The following is a 25056-nucleotide window of genomic DNA, read 5'->3' as shown; positions in this document are numbered from 1 at the left end:
TTTCATTCTGCTGGAGGCTTCTTCCTGTTAAAAGGGAGTTTTTCCTTCCCACTGTTGTCAAGTGCTTGTTCATTGAGGATGCTTAGATTGCCTTGCAATATAAAGCTCCTTGAGGCGAATGTTGTTGTGATTTGGGGCGATACATAAAATTGAATTCAGATTTTACACTCAAGGTGTTTAGGCAGAAGAGTTGGCCTCTTCTGGAAGTTTCTTGCAGAGTCTTTCCAACTTAAACTTGTTAATAATCAAAGTAATTTCCTGTCTTTACTGGCCAAGCCAACTTTTTCCAAAACATCACACAATTCGTCTGTTTCCTTTCTCTTCCACTCTTAGACATCCCAGACCAGGTAATTCGAGTTTTCAAGGCCGACCAGCAGAGCTGCTACATAATCATCAGTAAGGACACTACTGCCAAGGATGTCGTCGCGCACACTGTCAATGAGTTTGGACTCGTCGCGGCACCCGAGACCTACTCTCTGTGCGAGGTATCGATTAGCCCAGAGGGAGTCATAAAACAGCGCCGCCTGCCTGATCAGCTCTCCAAACTGGCTGATCGAATTCAGCTTAACGGAAGGTAAGAATCACAACTGTTACACTGGTGTTGATTGTTGTGGAAAAATCTAATACTCGGTCTGCATTTGTGTTTTATGACCCGTTTGACCCATCCCATCTTACATAATGGTTATCAGTGGTATTTTCTTATACGTGACTTCAGCAGTTGAGTGTTTTTCTCTCTCTCTGCAACATGAAGTACACAAACACAACCCAGAATAAAGTCGGAAACAACACTTGCAGGTCCAGGAAGTTTGTTGTTGTCAAAAACAAAAAAGGATATCTACTTAAATCTTGAATTATCCAGCCTGTAGTTATTGGACTCAAAGCCCAGAATGCTGAAACTGAGGGATTTTCCTCCCTTTTCTTTTTTCTGATTATTTCTGGTTTCCAGTTTGTGAATGTTCACACATTTCTCACTGTTTTTTACAGCTGCACCAATTATTATCCTCTCAAATAATTTCTAGGCTTGCTAAGTACAACGATTTAATCCATCGAGTGTCACATGTTTTCCAAATCAGCACTGAGAAAAGAGTGAATGTTCTAGTAAAGCAGTGCTTCTCAGTCCTGCCCTTGGGGATACGGGGTAGTATTTTTGTGATGTAGTTAATTCACTTAACACGGCCTGGCATGGATGACTTGAACAACAGTTTCAACAGTAGTGATATGCAAAATGCCCAAAGAGTCGAGACTTTTCCTTTTTCTGGAGAAAATGGCAACTTTTCCACTTATTTGAAGAAGCTTCAACATCATTTTGTGGATGTTGCATCTTCTTTCTTTTACCGAGTATATTTTTGTGTCTGTGTAGGTTTTTTTTCCCTCCAATTTGTTGTTGTTTTGTATCACAGTTCTGTGCTAGTCATTTTCCCTTTTAAGATGAAATTAAGACGTGAAGGATTATTGGACTGCAGCCGTTAAGTCTACCCTGAAGTGACTTTCTCCACAGTTTTCTCCCTCTTCTCTACTCGTCTCCTGTGGTCCCTCATCGGTCTCCTCCCAGCTAGCCTAGCATGAATTTTTCATCCTCTGTCAGGGGCGGAGGCCTCTGCAGACAGCATGCCGCGGCTGGAATTATTCATACGCACACTCGCACATACAGACACATAGCAAGATATAGGCATGTAGCTGTGCAGATATAGACCTTTTTTACGCTGGTTAAACAGCTGAAATCGAATATATATGTGTGTGTATATAATCTCTTATGCTTTCCTGTTTCTTGAGGAAATCTTTTCCCTGTACTTGCTATTCCTGTAATGCTTGGCTGTATTTTTTTCAACCTGTATACATATGTAAGAGGGCAATCGGCAGTCCACATTGCGGTACTTTTTATCTGGAGCAGTAGGCAAATATACCTCCACCTGGGTCCTCTGTCACCATATCTCACCTCCTCCGTCTCTTCCTCTCTGCAGCTGCTGATTGACAGCAGGTCCAAGGGAAGGGGGGGTCCAGGCTAAGCCAACACAAAGCCTTAATCATGCTGCCAAAATATACATATAGATGCATCGAGGGGATCTTGAGCGCTTAAGCACAGATCGCACACCCAAACACCGCCCGTAGCTGTTTATGATGGCTTGGTTCCAGTGGCGTTCCCTCTCCCAGTTCTATTAAGCAGCACTTTGTCCATCATTAATTTAGACTCCTCTCCTCTCTTCCCCTTAAGTACCCTGCTCACAGCTCATCTCCTTCCCCTCACTCCTTTCCTCCCATCTTCTTGTCCCTTTCTCTCCTCTGACATCATTTAGTCTCGCGTCCTCTCCTTCGCTCCTCTTGTCCCTTCTCGTCTCCTTTTATCTGGACTTCCTTTTACTCCTCTCCCTTCGTGTTCCTCTTCCTCTCTCTTCTTTCATCTGCGCTCGTTCCGACTCCTCTCTCGCTTTATGTTGTCTTTGCTCCTCTAATGTCTCCTTCTGTTTCAGAGGCATTACACGAGTGCTTTATCTTATCACCTCATCTGCGTTTTCAGCGTGTGCAGATTCTCATAAACGATTAGATTCCTAAAATGTCTTGAATCTAAATATGTTGAGGGAGTTTTTCTCTGTCTTCTAAATGTGAAACAGGTCTCATGTTTTATCCTAAATATAAATTCAGCTTGATCTCACAGCCTGTCTTTGCTCCTGTCTGAGCTTGTCTGACAGAGTAATTGAGCGTGGTTTAGAGGTACATCCATGCCAACACTTTACCCCTGAGGGTTGCCCTCTCTTGGCCTATAATGCTCTGATTTGTGGTTCAGCATTCCTAGATGACCACATTACAGCTCCATTAGCGTGAAAGAGTCTCCCAGAAAACATTTAGAGACTAATCTTAAAGAGAAATGGCTCCTGTTTCCTCTTACTCAGGCACCTGTCATCTTTTTTTAACCTCTCTTTGCCAAGAGCCCTGCTTTCGCTCTTTCCCTTCTTTACCTTTAGATGTAAAATATGTACATAATCTGTCAGCAGCATCAGAGCATTTTTTTTGCCTTTTCCTGAAACAAATTTCTGCTCTCAGAGAGAAAATTTGCCCATTTAAAAATGAAATAAGACTGAAAGGAACATTTAATTTATCAGGTCCAGAAAGTTTTATCAGCCTGGAAAAATGGATCTTGTCCACCCACTTGTCTGCCTATATTAAAGCATCTGAGGGAACTGCAGTCTAGTGCATACTATGCTAAGTAAGCTGTCACCAATAAAGTGTTTTGCATCGTGCATTTCTAGCACTAAATATAATTACTGTCAGTTAATTTCTCTCCAGGTTTTTAGATTCAGAGGCTGAAACTTAACTCCTCTTTTCTTTTTTGTTTCTCAAGTGTAACACAGCTTTTAAAATCTGGTGAATTCGTTAGGGAAGTCTGGGAACATTAAGAAATATTTTAATAAAATAATAAAGTTATTCTTAGACTTATCCATCTTCCACCTGCTCCCTCTTCTTTAGGTATTACCTGAAGAACAACATGGAGACGGAGACGTTGTGTTCAGACGAGGACGCCCAGGATCTCCTCAGAGAAAGTCAAATCTCACTTCTGCAGCTGAGCACCATGGAGGTTGCAGCCCAGCTCTCCATGAGAGACTTTGAGCTCTTCAGGAACATCGAGTCCACAGAGTATGTAGATTTTAATTTAGCAGCAGTACAAAAAACAACTACTGGATGGAATATTGCCTCATCAGAAATGGTCTTAGTGGAGGGGTGGCTGTCAAGAAGCCATTCGTCTAGAAACGTGGTGGAGGCTCTCTCGTGGCCTGAGGCTTTCAGCCATTGGTGTGGAAATCTTGTTAAAATTGATGGAATTATGAACCCAGAACGTGCCGGATAGGTGGTTGAAGCATATTACTAGAGGATGTCCATATTTTTATGATTGAATATTAGTTACAGTCAATGTTCCCTCTAAGCTGCGCACGTGCGCAATTGCGCACTGTTGGTACGGTCTCTGCGCAGAGAAAATCTGTGTTGCGCACACAAAAAGAATTCTAACCTGAATTGAAATTAAAGTAAATATGTGCCGACACCGGTGTTTTAGCTAGCAAAGCGGCGTGGCTGATGTGTAGTGAAGCCACGTTAATGACAACGTGTACAACCATTGGAGAGGTGAGCAGGACAGACGGAACAGTTGACGGAAAAAGTGTGGACTTTATACCAGCTTTTAAATTGTGTTGATAGGCCACGTAAAACTAGAGTTATGATAAAAAAAATATGCAATGTTTGGTTTTCTTCCTGAAAACTATCGTTGTTTATATTTACTGCGGGGAGAAACGGTAAAAACGGCGTTTTATAAGGAAAACGCTCGAAAGCGCTCTCCGCCTGTGAGCAAAGACGAAACCAAAACACCCCACCCTTTCCTATTGGTCGAAAAATGTACCATGTCGACCAATCAAAACATGGCATTTAGGAGTGACGGCGTGTTTTGAGATGTGAGAGATTTGCAACGTTTAGCTCAAATCTTGTGTAGTTAGTGTGTAGTGTAGTCAATAGTTTTGTTGTGTGTGTCAGAACAATGAGGCGACTGCTGAATGTTACAGGTGTTACAGGAGTGATACATCTCCTGTTGTCAGGCCTGCAGGTGTCAGGCTGTTGTTCTCCTTTATCTCATAGTGGACAGAAATTATTTTTTGGAGTGGCACAAATAATTTGTGTGGCATCAAATTTGATGCAGAACAGCGGATTGTTCTGTAAATAGTTTGAAATGTTTATTTAAAACCACAGACTCATACTCATAATACAAGTCAGAGCTTTATTTTAAAAAAGAAAAAGAAAAAAAAAGAAAGTTGTGTTTTCAAAATTGGAGTTCAAGTTATTTTTACTTCCAATAGTGTTAACATACTACACAGGTCATGAACAAGATTTTTTTTTAAATTTTCATTGTAAGTGGGCTAAAGCAGTTAATTAAAAGCAGTCTAACATAAATGTAAATGCTGTAATTTGATTATTTTAATAAACCATGTAACTTGGATGGATTCGACGCTGGCGTGAACACAGTGCACACGTCTAATGTCGCTCACAGTGGTCCACGGGATCGCTCAGGGAGTTTGTGTGTTCGCTCAGACACATGAAAAATTAGAGGGAACATTGGTTACAGTAACAGTTTTTTGACATACCATTTGTTGAGATGATAATATCCTGCCTTTTAACTCAGTTTTGAACCCTTCTGTCACGTGTTTCAGGTACGTGGATGACTTGTTTAAACTAGACTCCTCTGTGGGAAGTGGCAATCTGAAACAGTTTGAGGAGGTGATAAACCAGGAGACCTTCTGGGTGGCCACAGAGATCTTGAAGGAGCCCAACACTCTGAAAAGGATGAAAACCATCAAACACTTCATCAAGATCGCCCTTCACTGCAGAGAGTGCAAGAACTTCAACTCCATGTTCGCTATTATCAGGTTGGCTCAGTGTAGCACCTCCCCTCGACTGTTTGTGTCCTTTATTCTGCATTTACTCCATCTCTGCTGGCAGATGAGCTTTGATGGTGGGTCTCCGTTCCCCACATCGTCAGGAGAACCAGTCTAACCCCCTCCCCTCTTCCCCTTCTGTTCCTTCCTGTAATCAGCCCTGATTCTCCCAGAGTGCACAGAAACTGCACAGCATTTAAAACAAGTCTCACAGCAGTAGTTATGCTTATTGTCTGCTACAATGATTGAGTCCCTGTGGCCTTTGTGGTTTGGCTCTAGCTGAGCTTTTATGGAGTATTAAACATAGCGTCAGTGTATTTTAGTTTAAGGATGCACGTAAATTTAAATCCGCCAGTATTTTCATGTTTAAGCATCTTAGCTTCTGCACAGAAGCTTGTTTGTGTAGGATTTATCCTTAATATTTTTAACTAAGATCTAAAAAGAACTTTCAGGTTCAAAACACAAGCCTAAGGTCCATGAAAATAATGACATTTATTCAAAGAAAATGCAGTCCCACATAATGTGTTTACCCTCTTAAAACAAAGATGAACAGGACTGTCTGTTTCCCCATGATCAGAAAATCGCAGTGGCCACCCCAGAGCATTTACTATTGTAGATTTAATTTCCTCCCCAGCCCCGGAGGATCTGGTGTCATATGGCTGAAAAATGTGCCCGTTTAACATTCTGCAGCGTTTGTTTCCTGGAACACTTTGGATTTCTCCGTATTTTTTTCGACTTTCTGAGTTTCATTTTCATGCAGATGACACCATTTTGATGCTTAAGCATTTTCATTTTCAAAATTAAGACCAATTAATTTTTTCAAGATTTCCCAAAATGCTCCTGCTCATTTTAATCTGGTTTTACTTGTCCCCGGTTCAATCCCAAGAGAAGACAAGTCATTTTGGGGAGTTACATCAGGCATTTATTTTTAAAAATCTGCCAAATCACACATGCAGAGCTACGTGATGTGGCAACTCCTTGCGATTAAGGGAGCAGCCGAAAGTAGCTTCCTTTACTAAGATAAGAAAGGAGGCAAAAAAAGTGGGCATCACGGTGTCTTCACTGTCACACTGTGTCCGAACCGGCAGGTGAAATAACACCTGACCACTCCAAATTCTCACTCCATGTTGGTTTTATAGTCCAAGTCCTTTTTTAGCTGTGAAACTTTTGAACAAGCACACTGCGGTGTGAAACAGTAAACAACGCGATAAATAATAAGAGGAACTGCCTGCATTGTTAATGTGGCATAAATTTAAATATCAGTGCAGGAAGAAGTTGCACTGAGCTCAGTACTGATGTAGATGTCGCATAAATTTGATGACTTGAACTAAATACAGTTTTTTGCTCTGTGTTCCTGTGCTAAGAATAAATGTTAGCACCCTTCTTATACAGCTGCCTGCTCAGTGTGACGAGCAGCACCCGTGTCCACTCCCTGATCTGGACTTGTGTTAAAAGAGCTCAGCCGTATGTTTGCCGCTGTAAAAGGCGCTTTAAAGCCCAAGTGCCTGACCTTCTCGCCCCTTTACATTCCTGCTCACAGCAGGGCGTCTGCACACATATGGATGCACAACCTGCCTGCTGACAGGGGCACGGCGGTGGTGGCGGCTGCTGCCATGTGCAAATGGCAAAAAAGGGGAAGGTGTTAGACATGCAGGATGGCGAAATATGGAGAAAGTCAAGCCATCTATCCAGTAGTGTATTGTTTGAATCACATGATCTAGTATGACAAAGAAAACTGTGCCAGCTGCATGAACAAATCAATGTAACAGGCGAGAAGAAAAGAAATGCTGTGTCATTCATTGTTATTAGCTGTCTGCTCAGAGCTGACATCACCTCATGGGGTTTTCAGCTGTGGGAAAAGATGACTCCACTCACTGAAGTTAGTTAGCTCAGAGAGTAGGAACAGTACAGCATGAAACATTCACATTAAAACTAACCTTTCCTTTTCTTCTCTACCCTTATTTCATCTATTCCTCATTTTTACCTCTACCCTCTCCCCCACCCTCTTCTGTCTGCCGTAACCTATTTATCTCTGCCTCGCACCCTCTCTTCCCCCCCGCCCTCTTTGCACCTCTTTCCTCTCTCGCGCAGCGGACTGAACCTGGCACCGGTGGCTCGACTGCGGAGTTCCTGGGAAAAATTGCCCAGTAAGTACGAGAAGCTCTTTGGGGACCTGCAAGATCTCTTCGACCCATCCAGGAACATGGCCAAGTACCGAAACGTGCTGAGCAGCCAGAGCATGCAGCCGCCCATCATCCCGCTGTTCCCAGTGGTCAAGAAGGACCTCACCTTCTTACATGAAGGTAGAAGACTTTGTGTGCCTTCTCAGATTATTTACTTGAATCCTCACTCTCGTGTTTCTTAAATATGCTACAAGACTGTTTCCGTTTCTTGAAGTTTAATTTAATCTCCCAGCTTCCTCTGTGTTGTGCCAAAGGTCATGTCACACTCACTGACGAGGTTTACTTCTGCTAAAGGCTTCCTCTTCTTTCGTTTTTTTTTTTTTTTTTTCACCTAAAACTGACTAAAAACTGGCCTGACTTCTGCTCCTTCTTAAAAGTGTTTGTGTAAAATGAAAAGTTGCCCTCATTGTGTCCTCAAATTAAGCAGTGTGACTAATAATAGCAAAAAAATACATAGAGGGAATTTCAGATTTTACTAATGTGATATGGAAAACCCGTTGCATATCAGTTGCTACAAATGTCCATAACGTCAGTCATTTCCTTCCACCACACTGCTGACGGGCGACTTCTCACTTTCTACTTCTGTTTGTCCTCTCAGGCAATGACTCAAGTGTTGATGGCCTTGTGAACTTTGAGAAGCTGAGGATGATCGCGAAGGAGATCAGACATGTGGTGCGGATGACCTCAGCCAACATGGACCCTGCCCTCATGTTTAGGCAAAGGTCGGTTGGTTTGACACTGCAGCACGATTAACCATTTAAACCGGTTTTTGGGAGCTAGTTCTGTGATGAAATGACAAGCCTGTTTGTGCAGATTTATATGTATTTGCATATAGCTATTCTTTTCATGCATTAGATTGTAGAATTTCTTACTTAAAAAACATCCTCATCAGGGGAGCATCTGATTGAATTTTGTATTAGGAAAAAAAGCATCCTAGTGCACAATAACAAGCTAAACTGCTTAGTGTGATAACCTTCAGCTTGTGCTTTTACAAGTGGTACGGAATCCACAACTTCCCTCATATTTCTTCAAAACTGAAGCAGAAGCGTGTAAAAAGACTTTCCCACCGAAGGCTACAATGTTGGCAAAAAGGGGAACCGCACCACCATACTTCCACCAGCCAACCTGGATCCTTCACCCAACAGGATCAGGCACGCACTGAAGGTCTGGTTCAATCAATTCCCATTCACTTCCTGTCCAGTTCATGGCTCTCTGTGTTTGGATTGCATTCCTCTGCTGGAATGTAAGCACACAATGACCCAAGTTATGGACTGAATGGAAATGAAGGTAGAATTGATGCCAGCCGCAGTGTGTAGTTGTTATCACTCGGTTTGTGTGTGTGTGTTTAATCACAGTCTGTCACTTCTATGGTGCATGACTGCCCCCTGCAGACACTCCCTTCATACTGCAAACCCAAAATATAGAGCAAACTTCAATTCTATACACAAGTCACATATTTAAAAAACAACAACACAATGTGCCAAATGCATCATATACAAAGTCATAACACACACTCTTCAGGTTGACATGGGGAGATGTCCACTGTTTGGTGTCCTCCCATCTCCGGTCATTTCCTGTTTGTTTGTTTGTTTTTTGCGGCATGACCTCTACATAGTCTTGTCTCCTCCTCTCCCCTGACCCTTGAACTTGTCTTTGAGTCACGCTTCAATCTTCACGCCTCTTGCTTGCAGGAAGAAGAGGTGGAAGAGTTTAGGGTAAGTTTGTCCTGCGTACCAGATTCATCCTGTTTCGGTCTGGCCCGGCAAAAGTTTGAATCCTCCCTGCATCCCTGTCATCATAAACTCTGCATGTCTCGCCATGCTTTATATGAGCGTTCATGTGTCTGCCTGTGCTTGTTCATGATTAACCCTTCTGTTTGCATCACATGAACCACACTAAAGTCTCTTATTGACCCATTAATTGTCTACCCTACTGACGAGAGTGTATGTTGAGTCATATAGTAGCTTGAAATGGTGCAGAGCGTTTCTTAACACATTCGCAGCTACCAGTGAAAATTGGCTAAATGATGTATTGCTGCCATTCAACTGCAGATTCAAGTTTAAGTGGAATATAAGTGGATAGTTATAATGCAAAGCTTCTTGCCGGGGTTGCCTTGCCTGGAAACAGCAGGAGAGTAATTAGACCTCATTGTTCCATTAAGTTCCTGTCCTGCAGCATTCATTTATATCTGATTGTCTTCATCAGCAGGTGAAGTTTGTTCAGTAACATTTCCATAACAATGCACAACGGCTGAAATGAAGTGGAAAAAACCGCTACGCTTCCATAGCAACTACAAACTCTATCTGCTGATGTGGCTCTTGTAGTACGATCGAAAACATAACAGGAACAAAATAGCACTTAAGGGTGGATCCGTTCATCACCTTTGTACCTCAGCTCACAATCCTGTAGAACAAACTCCACCTCGCTGCAAAAAAAGGCAACGTAAAACGCACCAATGTGTATTTTAGTGATACTATTTGACTCAGGTTTGGCGTTTGTTCATATCTGCATCATGGCATAATATTCCCAGTATTGAATATTGTGCGTTGTTTGTTTCTTAACCCTTTTTGCCTCCATCTGACAAAATGTTCTGCTGTTCTGTACTGTGATAGCATGGCACACCAGGGAGTGCTGCCTCCCTCCCAGTTGCATGGTCCTTTTTTAAAAATGCTATGCTCCAAAACGGAGGCAGATGTACAGATTTTGTAGTAAAAGCTGTATTTGATAAGACGGAAGACCTTCGTGTTTTATTGGTGGTTAAATTGACTGTGTTGCATTTTTTCCCTCCATGCCCTTTTTCTTCTCTTACACATTTATCTTCCTTTCCTTCTTTCTATTCTTTGCGGCTCCATCCTCCTCCACCTTTTCTGTTACTTCTGTTCAATTCAACACACTTCTTCCATGTCTTCTTCCTCTCACTATCTGTATTATTCATCTACCTTTTCTTCCTTCCTCTTCCTGCCTCTCTACTATCATCTTTTAGGTCTTTGAGTCAGGGCAGCACTAATTCCAATATGCTGGACGTGCAAGGCGGAGCGCACAAGAAGAGAGTACGCCGAAGCTCGCTCCTCAATGCTAAGAAGCTGTACGAAGACGCTCAGATGGCCAGAAAGGTGAAGCAGTACCTCTCTAACCTCACAGTGGAGACGGATGAGGAGAAACACCAGATAATGTCCCTGCAGTGCGAGCCGTCTTACAACACTTGTAAGTAAATCAGAAACTAAGAGGGATTCGCTATTTGGGTTTTTTGATTTAATTAGAAAAAGTATTTAGGGTGCTATTATCCCAGCAAGCATGCCCATGCAGATTCACAGGGGCTGTGTGGGCAGGGCAAACGTACACTTTTCCCATGGAGGCCCAAGTGGGTGTACCCACGTGGGGCCCACAGCAGTTTTGTGCTTTGGGGTCCCAAAAGGGAACTCTGTGGGCAACCAATAGCTGTCTTACCCACAGGAAACTCTCGCTGGCCCCGCCTATGGGTTAACCTCGCATCCCTGCACTAGATAACTGTGGCTTTGCTCTGTACACACAGTTTACCCACAGCTATCCACTGTGGACCCACATAGCTGGCTCAACAAGGAAAAGCCATACAGGGAGATGTGACTAGTGTGGAGAAGATTAATGCATGTTTTATTACACTGTTAGATATGTGAGGCTCAGTGAAGTTTAAGACAGACTTGTTCGATGGGATTTGAGTTTATTCAAGCGAATGGCACTGTCAGCCTTTTATGCACTACGTGCAGCTCTTTGGTCAAGCCGGCGACCTACATGCTGAAAGGCAGCAGGGGCTCGGGTTTGATTTCGCCCTGGACCATTTCCTGTATCTCCCTGCCTCTCACTCTCCCTACTTTACTGTTTACTCTCCACCACTGTCCTGTTCAATAATGTAAAAAATAATTAAATAAAAATAGATGTCCTGCACTGCCATCTAGTGGATTTTGGTAATGTTGTCAAAAATAGCAGGATTATTGGTTAGTATCATCGATTTTGGTACTTTTCTTGGTATAGGTGACTAAAGGTTCAAATAAAAAGCCCACATCAGATGTCAATCTAAACATTATTATTGCTTTATTACACTGGCTTCGTGTTGGATGCAGTTTTGCCTTAATGACTGTGATATTTCCTGCCAATTGCAACTATAAAATACACTAATTATTATTTTACATATATACTGTTTATAACATTATTTTTGTCGCCTTCTTGTGATTTTAGTGTCTAAGAATTTGAATGAGAGGCGATCCACTAAGTCGGAAATGTCTCCAGTCTCGCTGCGGTCAACTCTGCCCTCCGGAAAAACACAAAACAGGGTGTCACAAGTCCTACAGGTCCAGGTCCCACTGAACCCTCTACGAAAGAAGAGCACTGCCAAGGACATAGCCTCACTTAGTGAGTACACGCCTGTTTTATTTCTCATTAGGCCATGTAATGTAACTTTTTATCATCATGTAGGGACTTTACTTTTTAATAGTCTTTTGTGTTTCAAAGATTAATAAGTGACTAGTTTTATGGTTATTGTAAAGTTGCAGTCATGCGCAAAATTCAAAATGACTTCAAACTTTCTGAGAAAACAGTCGGGTTGTCGTCTTATTTATTTAAAGCAAAGACAGAAAGAAATGTTACATTTCTGTGTTCTGTATTATATGAAGTGTAACCAAATCCCTGGTTTGGCGACTTTCGTGAGCTTTTATTTTCTCTCTTCTTCAGATTCCAACTCACCTCAGGTGGTTAAGAAACCACCAGTGAACTCGTCAGAGGAGTGGAGCACAAAGAGAACATGTGACGACACCGTTTCCACCATCTCCTCTCTTCACTCGAGCCCCACGGTGTCGCCTCAGGGCTCCCCACGCAAAGGTTTGCAACCAAAACTGTTTCTTGCTTCCTTTTTTTTTTTACCCTGTTTGCTTTTTATCCACTTCAGGAGGGTTTGAGTAGATATAGTGAAACACTCACCTGAAGGATAGAGCTGTAAAATACAAATGATAATCTTACTGATTTGAGATATTAGTGTGGTGGGATTTAGACTTAACATGCATGAATGATAAAGTTTTAATTTGTGTTTTCTGGGTTTCATCTCTTTCTTTTTTTTTTAAATAGTGGGAGGTGTGGCAAAGTCCCAGAACTCCAGCCAGATGAACTTGTCAGGATCTTCGTCGTCGCTAACCAGCGAAGCTAGCTCAAAGGCCACCGTCAGTCTGCGCAGCTACGGCATAGGTGGGACCTTCCTCCAAAAGAGGATCCTATTGATGACCAGGCAGAGTAGCCAAGAGAGTTGGAGGGAGAGAGAAAAAGAGGAGAAGATTCAGGAAGAGACAGAGGCAGTTCAGAGAGGCTTGTTCCCCTCATCAGAGCAAAGGAAAGGGAGATCCAGGCAGCAGAGCAGCCAGGGTGCACAGGCAGATGCAGGGCAAACGTCACTGAGGGTAAGAGGAGGAAGTCCAGCCCCAAAAAGGAAAAGGATTGATGGAGATCATCCTGTGGTCCAAAGTGACTCTCCATACAGCTTTCCAACTCCATTTTCCCAGTCTCCTTTAATGAGACCCACACCCCCAGAGTCCCCCATAAGGAGGAGGCTAATGTCACCGTTCAGGATACTGAGGAAAAGGAGTCAGTCCAGGGAGAGGCCAGCAGCAGTCAGCCCACACCTGAACAGTAGGGAGGAAACAGCAGAGCGTATGTCCTCCTCACCTCAGGATGAGACACGAGGGCAGACAGAGCAGAGAGCCAGGAGATCAGTCAGCCCTAACCCCTTCCTCTGGCTGTGCAGGGACAGAGACACCAGGAGAAAGACCTTCTAACAGACATCACGTTGAGACAGTTATAGCAAAAACAATAAAGAGAAGGGACACGGTGGTATTTGAGAGAGACTTTTTTTGTTGTTGATGATTGCATTTATTAAGAGTCCATCATATTAAAAAAAAGCATTTCTTTTTAAAGTACAAGTGTTGCTTGAGAGCTTCAGATCCACCGTGAGTCACAGAGATGTGACGCCTGAGAGTTTTCGCTGTGAATTCTTGAAGAAGATGATGCGACACAGATAGGAAAAGAGTACATCTGAGGCTGTAACAGCAGATGGAAAAGCATTTCAGTGTGTTCTCGCAAGTCTCCCGACATTTTTTATTCATGGGTTAAAGCTATGAATTATTGTGTTAAAGCTGTTTGGATGTCACCGAGCAGCCGACAGTCACGTTTGTCGCTGTGAAACAGTCTTCGTTCCCGAATTTGAATTTTAAAATGATTAAATTTATTGTTCGTTTTTGGTTGACAAGTTGTAGGCTCTGTTTTTTGGAATATAGGTTTCTTCTGTGGCATGCAGCATTTTAATTGTAATGTTCATTTAGTTTCCCGACAGTCAGTTTATTTGTTTTTTGTGATATAAAGTTTAAACTATGAACCCACCCCCTCCCACAAGTGTGTGTTTCACAGTCATTTCTACACAATTCATAGTCTCAGTCTACAAATAACACAAACAACAGCCTCACGCTTTCTGATAGTGTTTGTGATTTCGGCGTCACCGAAATTTAAAGTCGTCTCTTCATAGTTTTATTTTACTCTTTGTCTTCATCAGGATGCAGTCACTCACTAAAGAGAGCATCATTTGTGTACAGTGCACATTAACACTGCCGTACTTTGGCTACAGTAATCATCATTGCAACCCAGTAAAATGATCTGCATTTGTACCACTGCACTCAGCTTTTGTTTAAAAGTCTCTGTTCATTTTTAATAAAAATTTAGCTTAACCTCCAAAATGTAAATATCTGAAATGTTCCTCTGTCCAGGTTATGCCCTCCTACCGCCCGGTAAAGCTGACAACCTGTCGGACTCGAGTCACAGCGAGATCTCCTCCCGCTCCAGCATCTGTTCGGTCGACTCTGTGCCTGCTCCTGGGCCTGATGACCGATGTAATAGCAGCAACAGGACCTGTATGACTACTACTGCCACTATTGCTACTACAACGTCTCCTGCAATAGCTACTGCGGTTCCTGAGAGCGCAGCAGGAATGCATTCCCACGTAAATGCTGATTACAGCCAGCCCAGCACAAGGTAATTTGGCTTCAGTTTAGTTTGTCTAATCTATCTGATTAATTCTTTAGATTACATTTAAGAAGTGCTTTTATTTTGATAGAATAGACTGACAAGATACTTTTGTTGTTTTTGCACTTTGCATAATACAAGGACTGACTATGATTCCTATCGTATACTGACTGTGGATGTTTGATAAGGCCTAAGTAACACAGGCCTAGAGACCCGTGAGCAACCCCCCTGGCAATCTCTGGTTGCTAGGGAAACATGTATATTCTCCAAGTAGTTGCTGGAGGCTGCTGGTAGTGGATAGGTCAAATTGGTTGCAAGGAGCTATACGGTGCACCAAAAACCTTCCTTGTCACTGCTTTGGTTGCTAGCAGGTTGCTAGACAAGATGGCAACTTGTCTGCAAACACCCGCCAACTACTTGCTGAGCAGTAGTGAAACTTGCATGAGGTGATTCCCAAACCACAACTCAACGCAAGTAGTTTTCAGGTATTTATAACCACTCACCAAACAGTGTTGAAATACATATTTTTTCCTGTCAAACTGTGTGTTGCCTGGAATTACAGACGGGTCTCGACGCCTGTGTGACTTGCACGTTGTTCACATTTTGAAGCCTCGAGTTAGCATTATGGCTATTGCTGTCTCGGTTGTAGCCTGAAGAGACCGTATCTGGGCACAAGACCTAATTCTGGCCAGCTTCATTAGCTGGATGCATCTGTAGATTGTTTGGGTGTTTTGCACAGACACAGAAAGTAACTCACCAAAGCTGTTAGTACAAATAACCACTCAGCACGCCATCTCATTTGCCAGATAATTACCTTAAAAAGCATCAACACTGCAAACATGGTTAAGAGGTCCAGTTCAGTGACTCCAATTAGCTGATGTGAAGCTGAGGAGTCTTGCACACACCACCTGGTACTCAAACAGCCAATGTGCAATAGTTAAAACTTACAGCCTTAATAACATTTAAATGGGTTAAATATAATTTAAAAAGCATGCGCTCTATATTAGTGATGCACAGAGAAAAGTAGCTATAGAGATGAGGCTGTGAGCATGTTTATTCCTGTTCAGTGCTGAGAACTTGTGCTCTTTACCCCTTGAAAGCCTACAAGGAGCAACACCTGAAGCTCTTTTCTGAACTGAGAGGTTTCTGTCACATTTTAGGCCTTATTAATTGAACAAAATGACCGGGCTTGCATCAGACATGAATGAGAGTAGTCTCTGCCTCTGCAAAACCTAGAAATGGTTGTCAAAGCATATTGATTGAGCTATGCTGAGGCGTCAAAACTCGCCATAAAAGGTACAGGGGCGGTCGCTAAATGTCATCTTTATGAGGAAAGAGTTAACATGGGAGTCTACGGGCAGCCTGACTTGCTTTTGGAGCCAGCTTTTTGAACAGGAACATTTTCCACCTGGCAACCGAAATGCAAGCAAATATTTTTATAAGGCACATGTCAGAAACCTCGCCGTGCGACACACACGCACAGACACACGCTGTCTGCTGCCACCTTTTCAGCAAGCTGGATTCCAATAACGTCCTTCCCTCATTAAACAGGAAGCTCTAAAACACAGCGGGTTTTTATTAGCATCCCACATTTACTGACCTCCTCTCTCCTCCTCTTCTCTATTAACAGCGTATCGGTTTCTACGCGGGCGGCTTTTTAATCTGGCCGAGTTAACAACACGGCTTTTTTTTTTTTTTATTGTCTGCTGTTTGTTTATTATTCCTCCATGATCAGGCCATTGTGTCTCATAAAGAGGAGACTCAATAACCCGTGTCCCCGCTCTGATAATATATTACCTCAGCAGCCTCATCGTATAACACGCACCTGTTTTATGAAATATGGCTCGGTTTCATTGAGTGGCTTGTTTTGTCCAGTAAAACAGTGTCAGTGAATAAAAACAAACAAAGTAGGTAGGTGAAGAGGAAAAGTTTATGTTTCGCTTTAAGCCGGGCTGCAGGGAAACGTTGTCATATTCTTTGTGATTTTTACGTGTTGTCAAAGCTGATTTTACAGGTACCGACATCATTTTAAAAACAAAGAGTGCGGTTTATTTTGTGATCTGTGTAACATTGAACTTCATTCTTTGTCCATTTGTCTTTCGTGCTGCTGATCCTCTGACCGAGGTGCCCTTCAGCAGTGTTTTATGGTTGATGAACCTCCTTTGTCCTTTCCTGTTGCCCCTCCCTTCTTCCCTCTTGCTTTCCTTTCGCTTCATCTCAGTATGACTTATCTCCACCTTTACCACCACTCAAAAGTCCTGCGCAACAGACTATATTTTATTGACTATTTTTACACAGGCCAGTTTTTCTACACTGTAGTCGTGATTGCTACGCAGGCTTCTGCAAATGCGGTTTGAAATGACAAGTATGCCAAGTTACACATTTATATAAATGTATTTTATTATGTCAAACACGTGAATTTGAATTGGTAATAGGAGGTGGATAGTTTTAAAAAATGACATGCAGATATAATTATTGTTCTATCAGAAGAAAGGTACTGTTATTCACAGGGGCACTAAACATCAATCAGAGCTGGTATTTGTGCTGATTTTCACCTGTGTATTACTCTCGTTCATCTACAGCGGTTCCTCGTCAGCTCGGGGATACCCAACGCGAGCTTCCGTCTTCACCTCTTCCATTTCGACAGAGGAGCTGACCCACGACCACACCTCTCTGGACTCGGTGGCCGACAGCGGGCGCGGCAGCTGGACGTCCTGCTCCTCCAACTCCCACGACTCCTTCCAGAGCCTCCCTCCCTCCTCCTGCCGGCCCTGGGACCACGGCATCCACGGCCACCCGCTTGCTCTGTCCCACTTCAAGCACACGCAGATGACCCGGCCGATAGCGGAGGCCGAGGCTGCCGGGCCCATGTGGGCGAGCGACGGCGGTGCCAGGCAGCACTCCAGAGACTCGAGTTCAGACCTGTCCAATCAGTGCCGGCAGAGCTGGGCGTCGTCCGGCTCGCTCTCGGACACCTACGAGGGGAATTACGGGACGATAAAGCGGCGAAACACCTCGGAGCACCCCTCCTCACCAGCCAAGGAGGAAGGAGGGCAAAGCACAGACCCTGCCTACAAAACGGTGACATCAAGCACAGAGAAGGGCCTGATAGGTGAGGGAACAGCTTGCGAGTTTGATTCCCTGTAAGCACAGCACAGAGTAGCAGTGGTCAGGAGAAAAAGAAGAAAATACGCTCTGCCATCCTAGATTTCCTTGTGAGGCTATAGACTTTGATTTTTTTCCCCAAATCTTTCTTGGCGCCAAACCATATTTTGATTTAAGCTCCAGTAAACAGCCTGAATTTGCTGCACTTTGATAAGAATGAGTCCGAGCTCATTCTTATCTCTGTTAGCTTCCTATCCTGTCCAGAGTCAATTCCTCCTTTTGGATCTCCTGCTGTGCTAACACGATAGCCGTTTACTATCATAAGGATAGCAAAACGTCTTTTTTAAGCAGTTTTTAGGACAGATTTTGAGTCGTTGGTGTGGATTTTAATTGACAGCAACTGTGACAATCGATTAATCGTTCTAGTCGGCCACTCTTGCCTGCATCACCTCAAATGTGAGAATTTGCTATTTCTTTTCTTAGCTCACAATAAATATCAGATCATCACGATGGGCATTTTCACTGTTTTAAGAACCAAGCGATTAATCGATTGATCTGGGAATAACCGACAAACTAATCAGTGCTGAAATCAGTTCTCAGTTGCAGTTCCAGTTCTGTCTGTATTCTGCAGCCATCCATCTCATCTGTTGTGTTTTTCTTTTCATTTTTGACACACTGTGGTGCATGTGTAGCTGCCTGTTGTGTTGGTGACATCGCATTGATTTAATTTTCCCATTATTTTTTTTTCTTTTGTTTTTGCCCTCTGCACACCCTCCCCCTCTCTCCCCGGCGACCTTTTCGCCCCCTCCTTTCACTCCTCATCCCTCGTCCCCCCCTCTTTTCTTCGCTCCATCCCCACCCTTTTTCTTTTTGATTTCCACCTGCATCCAGTGTATTGTGTCACCTCCCCTGCCAAGGATGAGCGTTACCGAGCTCCCCCTCCCACCCCTCCAGGCTACCAGGGCCTGGCCCTGGGGGACCTCGGCCTCGCAGACGGAGTAATAGGTGGGCCAGGAGGGCACGTCCCGAGGCCTCCTCACCTCAAACCTCCGGACTACAGCGTGGCGTTGCAGAGGAGCAAACTCCTGCAGAGCCCCGGAGCTGCCGGCAGTCTGGCTGAGGCACGCAGGCTGGCGGGTAACCTTCACCTCCAACACCAAGACGCACGGACAGCCGGGTCCACGCCGGGCCACTCCAGACCGCCAAGCATCTGCCACCCGCGACAGGATCTGGCTGACAGTGAGGATGGTAGGAAACTAATCAGATTTGATTCCTTTCTGTAGAAAATAATTGCAAAGACATCATGTGATAGAGAAATTTTAGGCTACGATGTGAACATGAGGTATATATATTCATCTTCTCTTTTCCAGATGAGCAAGTCTCAGCGGTGTAACAGCGTTGTTGTCGTGTTGATCTGGCTTTGGACTAAGCCAGTCAGCTGGTTGCCGTCAACTGTCAGAGCACATTGTCCGAGCCCCTCCCAAGGCCCCTTGTGACGTCACCGCAGACCACTCGTGAACCTGGCCAGTCACTCAGGTGACCCCTGTCCAACTCCCGGGACTCACACAAGCACCTCTTTTTAAACTCGTTTCAGAAATCAAAAGAAGAAAACAGAGACTTTGCATACTTTTTAAAAACTCTGTACAAAGCAGAAAGGCGCTGTGATGGGATCACGCCGCCGTAGATAGACTTAAAAAAACCCAACAAAATAAAAGAAGGAAAGAGTGACAATAAGGACGCGTCATGCGACGATGTCAGCCTCCTCAGAAACAGACCGTGTACCTCCATTTTGCGCTTCAAGCTCACTTTTCGTGTTGTTGTTGTTATTTTTTCTTTAAATTAAAATCTTGTACAGTGGTTTAGATTATTTTTTTTGTAAAAGTGTTAATTTTTCTTCTTTAAGTTGCATCTCTGAGCTTTTATGTGAGGATGGTGAGGACAAAAAGGGATGAAAAGTAGTCAGCAGCGTCGTGGACAAACATGAACTCACGGGGGTGTTTTCTCTTTTTTTTTTTTTTCTTTTTTGTGGTTCTTTTCATTTTATTTTGACGTTTGCAAGATTGTTGTCCGCTCCAGTGGAGATGAATGTGAAACAAAGAGACAAGCCCTGGCACTGATGATATTAATTTACACATGTGACACCAGATTCCACATGAACAAAGCAAATGCACAAAACCCCCCGAATAAAAATACACAGAACAGTTGCAGTACTTAAACTTCGACTGCATCGGAGGTCAGAAAAGCCCCTCAGGAGCCCGTTGCCTTTTTCTTTCCCACGCTCCCTCCTTAGGTGGTGACAAATGAGAAATCAAACCCGCGGAACAACAGAAGGCACGTCTGTTCATGTTTAGCGCTTATTGTAGTTTGCTGAGCTTTACAGGGGGAAAAAAGACAAACTGCAGATCTCAGGCAGTTCCCCGTGGCTCCGTGTTGCGCTCCCCACCACCAGCCGCTTCTCTTACTGCTTGTTTAGTCTGTCGCGAGGTACTTTAGCGGCATGCTGCCTCCTGGATGTTCTATAAAAACTGTATCATAACTTGATTTTAATGAGCTGAAGAACAAATGACTTGCTGCTTACCGTAGAATAATAAAAATGTGTTGTTATTTAATTGCAGCAGCTATAATAAAATGATAAATTAGCACTGTGTGGCCACACGATTTGCATGCATATATATATATATGCACACACACACACACACACACACCAAAATCACGCTGGTGTGCATAAAGACAGTGTTTACACCAGTGCTTACACATTTTGTTTACAGTGTTTATTAGACTAGTTGTCTATTGAATTACAAGCTGAGTGTTAGTGCAAACACTCCAGGTTCGACCGACCTTGTAAATGTGTTAATAATGCAGCAGGAATATGCAGATGCAGCATAAATTTGGATTATGTGCTCACAGTGTACCTCTCGTCTCTCATCTCTTTGTTTTGTTTTTTTGTTTTCTTCCTATTTAAAAGCGCGAGCGTCACAAACAAGTCGGCGAAAATTTTAAGGCGTAGCTCGCACCTCCATTCTGTGTCCATAGTGTGTTTTGTAGACTATTTAAAGAGGATGTGCTTGAAAATTGTCTATTTGTATTGAAAACAAGAAGCAAATTTGTACATGCGAACGAAAAATGTTTTGGTTTTTTTCCATTTGTGCTTTGATTTTTTTTCCCCGCAGTTCGGCAGGGGTGTAACTGGAATTAGATGCTCTTCTCCTTCTGCTGTTTGTCGCGCGCTCTGTGACGCTTCTTTTGTTTTGCCACACAAAGACTTGAAATGATTGATGCTAATATATATATACACATGGCATATACATACGAAAGTATACATATATATTTTTTGTTGTTTCTTTGCCATAAATTAATGTTATGATGACAGAAGAGAGTCATCTATAAAGGCTATTTTTGAATATTTTGTTATGAGAAATAACACAAGGTGGTGATTGCCCTGCTTTTTCTTTTTTTCTGGAGGGCAGGAGTCTTTTAAGGAATTTTTGTTATTTTCTCCCCTCTGGTTTTTTTTTTGTTTTTTTTTTGAAGTGCCATTTCTGCTCTTTCAGTTTAATTGCTGCTGTGTTTTGGGATATGGCAGTGTGTGAGTGTGAGTGTGTGTGTGTTGTGGAATTCTATATTTGTGAGGCTGGGATCAACATTTTTTTAAAAAAATCCCATTTCCATTCAGTCTGGGGATGCTGCACATAAGGACAAACTCAACAAAAGGCCTTCTTAGTTTGCGGTTTTGCTTTGATTGCTTCTGCCTGCAGAAAGGTGGCCCCCTTGTGAGTCTCTCGCTGCCAGTTTCACGACACGAGGCGAGTTCGTTCCCTCTCAGACACGATGATTGAAATGAGGGTTTTTTTGTTATTATGTTCCTCTCTGTTTGAATTGAACTGAACAAGCTCTGCTATGATGCCTTGTGTGGTGTAGGGTCTCTCAGCCCCGTCAGCTCAGCAGGACTTTAAACTTTTAACCTCCCTCCTCACTTTACTCACTCGGCTCCTCTAATGGATTTCCCTCCACTGCTCAAGAGCATCTACTGTGACCCTCGCCCGGGTTCCTTTTTCTTTGAAACTTTGAAACAGACTGTCAGAAACTGACAGCTCTCTTTTTTCCCCTTTTTTTTCTTTGCACAAGATCCCTGAGATTCTTAACCACAAATCAGTATTATTGTTCACCATTGATTTTTTTTAAATCACAGCAGCAACTTGTATTACTGCCAATAGTTTTCCAAAATGATACAAATGGCTAGATTTCAATAAAAAAGCATCTCACTGCTCCTAATTGCATAAAACTGGAGGAAGGCACATGCCACCTCCTTCACCTGGAAATACCCCTCATCGTTTTAGCCCCCCCCCCCCCCCCCCCCCCCCCCGTCTCCTGCTGTGGAATGCAATAAGAGAGATGTGAATGTGTTTTATGTCGACGTCTTTTGGCATTACAGCAGAAATGCACAACAATAAGCTTAAATGTGGTGAGTGAGCTGCACAATCTGTACAAAGAGGTATTAACTCGGTCTGTGGCTTAAAGTTTGCTTTTGTCTCACACTTAATAGCTGTTGTAACTTATGTCTTTTAGAAAGACAACTTGATTTTGCTTGTACGCTTTTTATGTATTTTTTACAAGTGTAAATAGTTGTTCTATTTTTGTTTAAGAGAATGTTTAAAAAAGGAAGAATATGAATTTGGACAATGAATAAAATGTTAAGAAAGAATTGTTTTTTTTTCTTTTTGGCACTGAATCAATGAGCCCTGGTGCTTCTGTCGCCTTGGGCCTCAAAAAACAACTAAAGGATAAGAGAACTCAGATGTTTAATAACGTCACGCTGATGTATGACCTTTGGCCTTAAAGCATTACACACTAAAACTATGTATTTTATCGTCTTTACCCATATGATTGGAACAGAACTGTCTAAAATCTTTGCCTTTTATAAGCTGTGAAAAATTGAGATTTTAAGATATTCATGCAGTGTGCGATTTCCAAAACTTCATGTCGTCACTGTGATGTCGCAGGGCATTGTATTGAAACGATGAGCGTTGCTCAGCTCTCTCCATGCCTTTTATTATGATATATTGATATGGTTTATTGAAACCCCCCTTTCTAAGGTCAAATTTGACTTTGGGTCCTAGCAATGAAAGTCAAGGTCAAAGGCTCAGCCAACCTATGTACTGTACTCATGTCCTTAAGGCCTAGTTTATTGTTATGAAGTCTGAAGACAAGCCATAGCAAAAATCTATTACCCACTTAATAAGTCAGCTCAAGCTGTTATTGGCTGGCATCTATCACCACACAACATTTTAATAGGATATCTTAAAAACTGGACACAAATAAACAAAAAAAATAATGTAATATATCTTCCAGGGAGGCTGAATGTCTTTAAGTCATGTTTTGAAAATCCGCAAAATAACTTCCAGGATATTTCACTCAAAATCAGTGTCAGCCTCATGGTGGCACTGGATGAAAAGTCACAATAGACATCACACCCTTAAGGTCTTCCAAACTGCACTACATCTAAGAGCCCACTCAACAGTTGTTCAGGTATTTCACTCTGGAAAGATTGAACAGGATCAAGCCAAATGCAGCTACGGTAATATTTTTGGTGTAGGTCCCACCTTCTTTTGTACTTGACCCGACCTCTCCTAGTGCTGCTCAGATGTCCTTGCTGCCTCTCGGCCTTCTGCTGCGTTAAGCACTCCATCAGATGTGAGCAGGGCAGAGAGCAAGGTCGGGTTCCTTTTATTACTCATTAAAGGTTTAGTGTCATGCAGAGGTGCATGCTGGTTTTTATTGATTTATTTTGATACTGTAGTGGTCTGCGTCTTTGAGAATTCAGCTCAGAAGATAATTAACTTGTAAAGCACAGTAGCTGAAAAGCACTACGAGGTGGTGCCTCGCTTCCTTTCAGTTAAGTTTAATGCGATCAGCATCTACACTCGCTGGCCATGTCTGCTGCTTGTTAAAGCAAACGTCTAATCAGCCAATCCCACAGCAGCACCTCAACGCATTTAGGCTTGTAGAGATGGTCAAGTCGATGTGCTCAAGTTCAAACAGAGCATCAACACGGAGATAAGTTGATTTGCGTGACTTTGAAAAAAGCTTGGTTCTTTGTGCCTTACGGGCAGATTCTGCTGATCTTCTGGGATTTTCTTGTATAAACATCTCTAGTGTTTACAGAGAATAGTCTGAGAAACAAAGTATCCTGTGAGCAGCAATTTTCTGAGTGAGGATAGTTTGATGACAGAGGTCAAACTGCAGGAAGGCAACATTAATTAAAATAACCACTTGTTACAAACCATTATAGAGGAAGAGCATCTCTAAACACATAACACAGTGATCCTTGAAGCAGTTGGGCTACGGCAGCAGAAGACCACACCAGGTGCTGCTACTCCCAGATAAAAACAGAAAACTGAGGCTGTGATATCCAGAGGCTCACCAAAATTATGCATTTGTAGATTATAAAATGTTGCATAATTTCTGATTTTTTCTTTTTTGGGCCCCTTGATGGGGGCAAGAGACTTACTTCCAACTACTTACTTCAGTTTGTGCTCTGACATGTACTGTCAACTACGGACCCTTATATAGACAGGTGTGCGCCTTTCCAAATCATGTCCCATCAACTGAATTTACCAAAGGTGGACTCCAATCAGGTTGTAGAACCATCTGATCAGTGGAAACAGGATGCACCTGAGCTCAATGCTCAATTTGAGTGTCTAGGCTGTGAACACTGGTGTACATGTTATATAGTTTTGTTTTTTAATTTCTAATCAATTTACAACAGTTTCAAGCAATCTTTTTTCACTTTGTCATTAGAGGGTATTCTGGGCAGAATTTTGAGATGAAAAATAAAGTTAATCCATTGAAATAGGGTGTAAGATGAAAAGAACAAGTGAAAAGTTGTGAATTCTTTCAGTAGAAAGAACGGATAAATAGGTCCACTTTTATGACCAAAAAAAGACAAATTCAAGTGATGCTGGGTAAACTTTTGCTTCTGTGATAAAGTTAGAATGATGCGTAATGGAGACGGGGTTAGCCTGGCGGGAGGAAAAGTGTGTTAACCAGCATGTTCAAAGAGCTGAACTCTCCACTTCAGAGAGAATATTCCACAACAACAAGAAAAGTGAAAGTTCAGCTTCAAGAGGGATTCAGCTAGAAATGAGCTGGTAAAATTACACACAGCTTCAATTATACATCACAAAAGGGCGAAAGAGGCAGGGAAATAAATGTGGAAAAACGGGGAATACTGGGTCTTGAAATAAGTGTGGCCTGCATGCACGTGCTCTGGTGTGTGTGTGCGTGTGTCACACCTCTCCTCTGTTTTGACTTTGAAGTTGTGACTT

The 25056-nt window shown here is 42.8% G+C and overlaps 1 protein-coding gene across 8 annotated transcripts in view; it reads left to right on the top strand.

The window, feature by feature from the left end:
* The window catches only part of rapgef6 (Rap guanine nucleotide exchange factor (GEF) 6), a 140092-nt gene extending 118008 nt beyond the window's left edge, over positions 1-22084 (top strand). For 7 of the 8 annotated variants that reach the window (XM_063487014.1, XM_063487016.1, XM_063487015.1 and 4 more), the window contains 14 exons: positions 334-574; positions 3463-3630; positions 5187-5402; positions 7503-7714; positions 8193-8316; positions 9286-9309; positions 10578-10798; positions 11807-11980; positions 12299-12445; positions 12689-12805; positions 14371-14635; positions 17209-17738; positions 18623-18979; positions 19102-22084. In XM_063487014.1, the coding sequence (XP_063343084.1) occupies positions 334-574; positions 3463-3630; positions 5187-5402; positions 7503-7714; positions 8193-8316; positions 9286-9309; positions 10578-10798; positions 11807-11980; positions 12299-12445; positions 12689-12805; positions 14371-14635; positions 17209-17738; positions 18623-18979; positions 19102-19124 (2819 nt within the window). In that variant the 3' untranslated portion in view covers positions 19125-22084. The remainder of the gene's footprint in view (positions 1-333; positions 575-3462; positions 3631-5186; positions 5403-7502; positions 7715-8192; positions 8317-9285; positions 9310-10577; positions 10799-11806; positions 11981-12298; positions 12446-12688; positions 12806-14370; positions 14636-17208; positions 17739-18622; positions 18980-19101) is intronic. The other variant, XM_063487011.1, reaches the window with a different exon arrangement.
* The last annotated feature ends 2972 nt before the right edge of the window (positions 22085-25056 follow it).

The sequence above is a fragment of the Pelmatolapia mariae genome, linkage group LG10_11 (assembly GCF_036321145.2).
Source record: "Pelmatolapia mariae isolate MD_Pm_ZW linkage group LG10_11, Pm_UMD_F_2, whole genome shotgun sequence".
Taxonomy (NCBI): domain Eukaryota; kingdom Metazoa; phylum Chordata; class Actinopteri; order Cichliformes; family Cichlidae; genus Pelmatolapia; species Pelmatolapia mariae.
Note: the sequence above shows the minus strand (reverse complement) of the source record. Positions and strands in the feature narration are given on the sequence as shown.